Source organism: Limulus polyphemus, unplaced genomic scaffold (assembly GCF_000517525.1).
Source record: "Limulus polyphemus unplaced genomic scaffold, Limulus_polyphemus-2.1.2 Scaffold309, whole genome shotgun sequence".
Lineage (NCBI taxonomy): Eukaryota > Metazoa > Arthropoda > Merostomata > Xiphosura > Limulidae > Limulus > Limulus polyphemus.
Genome location: NW_013665919.1, coordinates 430,392 through 435,642, shown reverse-complemented (window position 1 = coordinate 435,642; position 5,251 = coordinate 430,392). Strand labels below are relative to the sequence as shown.

The 5,251-nt window shown below is 34.7% G+C and overlaps 1 protein-coding gene across 1 annotated transcript in view; it reads right to left on the bottom strand.

Moving 5' to 3' along the window:
* Positions 1-5,251, bottom strand: part of LOC106457263 (tubby protein-like) — a 128,717-nt gene that overhangs the window by 38,054 nt on the left and 85,412 nt on the right. Inside the window, exon 5 of the mRNA XM_022383115.1 lies at positions 4,811-4,839. Coding sequence (XP_022238823.1) covers positions 4,811-4,839 — 29 coding nt within the window. The remainder of the gene's footprint in view (positions 1-4,810; positions 4,840-5,251) is intronic.

Here is a 5,251-nt window from a genome sequence, read left to right as displayed (position 1 = left end):
ATATATATATATATATATATATATATATAAGCTTTTTCGGCTGAAGTTAGTCGCACAGTAAGTAACGCAACAAGGTAATTTTATAACTAAGTTTATCTTCAAGGCTTGACGTTCTACAGTACAAATATATCATCCATTGACCTCAAAGTGTATCAAGTATGACACAGACGAAGAGTTTTAAACCAAGAATGTAATAATTTCTGGCAGGTCTTATGTAGAAACGACAGGTGGTTAACTTCCCTGAGCTTGTGTTTCATGTTTATTATTCTTTTTGAAATGTTTCTTCAGGTCTCTAAATATACGTCTGGAGCCTTTATCTTGTTTCCCCTGCATGTATGTTTTGTTGTCTTGCTATTTGGAGGGGGAAAATTGGCTTAATTGAACAGGAACCAGACCTTCTTTCCGCTGATGACTCCTACGCCTTGTGTGAGTTCTTTTGATGGACCGAGTATGTGAAAATTCGATAATTCTATAGACTTTACGGCTCTTGGATAACTACATAAGTGATTATGTTAAAAAATCATTTTTTTCAATAAAAAATACACAAGAATAAGTACTGTAACATTAAAACTAATATCTAGAAAACACTTCAATTATCGTAGCAAGGCTCCAACTAGCTCCTGTTGAAAAAAAACGACAAAAAACATCAGTTGTAAGGGTTAAAATAACTTAATTGAACTTGTCCATTTTCAAATCCGCAACGGTTTTTTTAAACTCATAGCGAACTAGACATTTTATGCTGCTACAGTGATTCCGACGAAGACAATTTAACTTGTTGATTAATACAAGATGCACCAACTGGTTACTATTTGAAGAACTTTCCGCACACATTTGTAGAGAAGTTCAACCATTGTAGGTGTCGTGTCACCACAAATTCTACACACAACGACCTGTTTAGTATCTACAGTATTATTCAGTACTTGGCGAGTTCTCGACCTTTCAACAGCGCAATTATGTCACAAATAGCTTTTACGGTTGAAAGAATATTACACAGCTTTTCTGAAAAAGGAAATTTGTATTGCGGAATCGAAGGATAGAGTCCATTATTTATAGAAGTTGTAAACTCCACACAGCAGAGTAACACTCTGGCCCATGGTTACGAAAAAGAACCCTTCGACTGAAGGAAAAACGTGATGAATCTAGGCATATCTCTTGGTAATTTTAGGAAGATAATAAATAATGATTTGAAAGGTTCACAAACTTCCAGCTACACTTCAAAAAACAAGGTTGTTTGCACGAGAATGATAGTCAAAGATTCTAGAATCACAATAATTCCATTCGACCACAGACTCTAAAATCATCCATTGCAGTTCCAATTGACGTTTGCGCCTTTGATATACTCAAACGTGGAAGCCAACAACTATATATAGAGGAGGGTTCATTAAAAGTTTGCTAAGACATGCAGTCTAATATTGGCCTCACCATCTTTTCAAGAAACTTGTTACAATGGACACTGCAGTGTTGGATAATAGTGAGTAATCATCTCCATTAAGGTGTTGGAGCAAACATTCGAAAACAACATGACACCTCGAACTTCGTTCTTATAAAATGTGATTAACCTCGGTAAAATCCTCAGTTAACTTCCACACGTAAAATAGACTGATCATGTAATGTTCTATGTGAATTGAGCCCTGTGTCTTTAGAGATGAAGTGATACCATCGTTAGCCTTCAAACTAATGAGTAAAAGCAATAAGCTCTCTGACTTTGAAAAGGCTTACATCAGTTATCAATGATTCAATGAAACTATTGTCTGCCGCTGGTGACTGACTGAAGGAAAAAAACAATTAGTCAGGCTTGTAAAGTACAAAAGTGTGTGCCAATAAACCCGCTTTTACAAAAATGGACAGATTTTAATAATACTTACTATGCCAAGTGAAAGTTGATCAGTGCAAAAACTGCAATCTCAGATGTAAATAGGAAAGCACAGCTTTAGTGGGGCTTCAAGCACAAACTATGAACAATGAATGATTGTTATCGTTTGATATTTTTTGGTGAACCGTGTTTCTCTTTTTCGTGCACTGATGGCAGAGTAAAACATGGAAAAAAGACCACAAGAGTGACTTGAACCTGATTGTGTCGTTCCGATTATGCATGCAAAATGCACTGGAGGTGGTGTAAAAGTGTGTGTGTAGAACATTTTCGTGGCTAGTGTTGGAGCCTTTTGTTCCTTAAGATGAATAAATAACATCAACAGCGTATCTAAATGTTGCTGCGGACCAGGTTTGTCTTATAGTGACAAACAAAGCCTAATTGAAAACAACAGTGAAACAATCAACAATGCTCGAATTTCCTATTATCAAGAACAACATGAGGGCGACTTCAGACATCATCTTCGGCCAGCATAATCGCTGATTCTAAAATTCGATCCAGTGTTTTTAAACGAATTAAAAAGTCGTATACAGAACAATAATCCTTTGACGATATCTGTAAACTATCTGCAGACCACATTCCTAGATGAATATACTACAATAGGACAAGATATTAGAGCACACTCCTAGATGAATATACTACAATAGGACAAGACATTAGACCACATTACCAGATGAATATACTACAATAGGACAAGATATTAGAGCACACTCCTAGATGAATATACTACAATAGGACAAGACATTAGACCACATTACCAGATGAATAAACTACAATAGCATAAGACATTAAACCACATTCCCAGATGACTAGACTACAATAGCATAAGACATTAGACCACATTCCTAGATGAATAGACTACAATAGGACAAGACATTAGACCACATTCCTAGATGAATAGACTACAATAGCACATATTCATCTGGGAATGTGGTCTAATGTCTTGTGCTATTGTAGTATATTCATCTAGGAATGTGATCTAATGTCTTGTCCTGTTGTAGTCTATTCATCTGGGAATGTGGTCTAATGTCTTGTCCTATTGTAGTCTATTCATCTAGGAATGTGGTCTAATGTCTTACTACAATAGGACAAGACATTAGACCACATTACCAGATGAATAGACTACAATAGCACAAGACATTAGACCACATTCCTAGATGAATAGACTACAATAGCACGAGACATATTCCGGCGTTTTATAGAACCTTGGCCAAGCCGAGTCTAGAATATTTTCGAAACCAAACCTGGTCCAATTCCATATTAAGTAGGAGTCCTTATAATGTGATTAACCAACGTAAGTCTAGATAAGCAGAGATAGCCCTCTACAGCTTAACAAGAAATTGAACACACAAGACTAAATTCAATTATAAACACGTTAGTAACATAAGGAGAATAAAAGGAACCCACAGGAATGTTAATATGAAGTTTCATTCCGTATTATTAAAAGCAACAAAAGTTTAAAAAACCGAAAACCATACTTGTATTTCTGTAGTCAAGCCCAAAGCTCCACAATGGTCTATCTATGGTGTGCTCATCACTGGTATCAAAATCCGGTTTCTAGTGTTATAAATCTGCAGACTTACTGCTGTGCCACTGGGGGGGGGGGGGTATCATACTTTGACACTCTTCTAATATATAATTATGTGTTTGAAAATAACAGGATTGGTGTCCACACAAGTATCAAATGATCATAAGGCCCCTTGATTAAATTACAAGTATTTAAATGGAGTAGAAAATTAACAATACAAGTCAAGCCAGATTCATTATATATATATGTGTGTGTGCATTTCCAAACTTGAGCTATTTTAATAAACCCAAACACTTTTGCTGATGAATCGTTAGCATGAAGTTTAATTTTGCCAAATAGTGAATCAAAATTTTGATTAAAAAATATAGCAAGTAATTTTAAAACTGTTTTATCAGGTCTAGCGATAAATCTAAATTTAATTGAATATTTTCGTATTTTAAGAACAACGTATACCTAAGACAGAATCAGAAAATCAATAACAATAGTGACTTTTCATATTTTAGACAGTTTCAATAAATCAATCACCATTGCTTTTATTAATAAAGGCAAACTTGCTATTTGTTTTACTTTATAACTCAGTTGAAAGTACGAAGTGCGTTTCGTATATTACCATGCCTTGATCTCGCTACTCTCAGCGAACTTATCAATTGTTTAATCTATCAGCTTAGAAAGGATGCATTTTGAACCACGATAATTTTCTCTTTAAAAAAATTAAGTTGACATTCTTCAGTTTGGTTTGTCCCTCCCGGTTGCTCAGCGGTAAGCTGATAACGCTAAATGTAGGGGTTTCATTCCCCACGGTGCAGACACCACAGATAGCCAATTGTGTAGCTTTGCGCTTAGAAAAACAAACAGATTAGCATTTTAAAGAATGAAATACAAGTTTAGTTATCCATTTTATAAGTAAATTTAACAGTATGTTTTTCTAAATCGTTTAATATATTATCTTTATATAAGCTATTTACATTTCTGAGCTTGGAACCTATGTATGAAATAGCCATTGACCTTCGATTCTTTAATACCAGTAACACGATTCAGGTCATTAGGCTAGTAGTATGTCCCTAAGTGAGAGGTCGTAAGACTCAAATCGTCTTGTGTCCTCTTACAACCCCCTCCTTTCTTCCACGAGCAAAGGTTATTTTATGAACTAACTACATTTTCGCTCCATATGATAGTTGCCAAAACATTTTTGGTGCTAAACTTAACACTACTGGTGATAAACAACTTTAGTTCTTCGTCGCCTTATCGCTCACCGTTCTACTTACTCTTCGTCGATTTCCTAAAGCAGTGACATGTTCTCTTTATCTTTAAGGAAAAGAAAAAAGAAACTTGACGTCTTATTATCTCATCGTTTATTTTACTCTCTTAACTCGATTCGCAAAACAATCTTAAAATAGTTCTTTAACTTGTACCAGCCACGATGTTTTGGCAATATCTGGGCCTGAAATAATAAATTTAAAGATAAACTAATTTTAAAACACGTCTAAGCCAGTCACGTAAGTACGAAAAGTTAAAACATACAGATTTTGTTTTAAATATTTCGGTATATATATATTTTTTGACATATGCAGTTGATTATATTTGGCTCGATATTTGATTTTGTTTTTATGTAATCATTTTGTGACGTTGATTAAGCACTTAAAATGTACAGGTTAGAATCTATAAACACCGTAACGGAATTCGATGACGAGGAACCCACTTTGAGACTAATAATGGTTCGAGACAGCTTGAATGGGTAATGAAGAAAAACTTTAATATAAGTTTAAAACAACAGCAAATGTACAACGTTTCGACAAGGTTTTGTCATCATCGAAACGTTGTACATTTGCTGTTGTTTTAAACTTATATTAAAG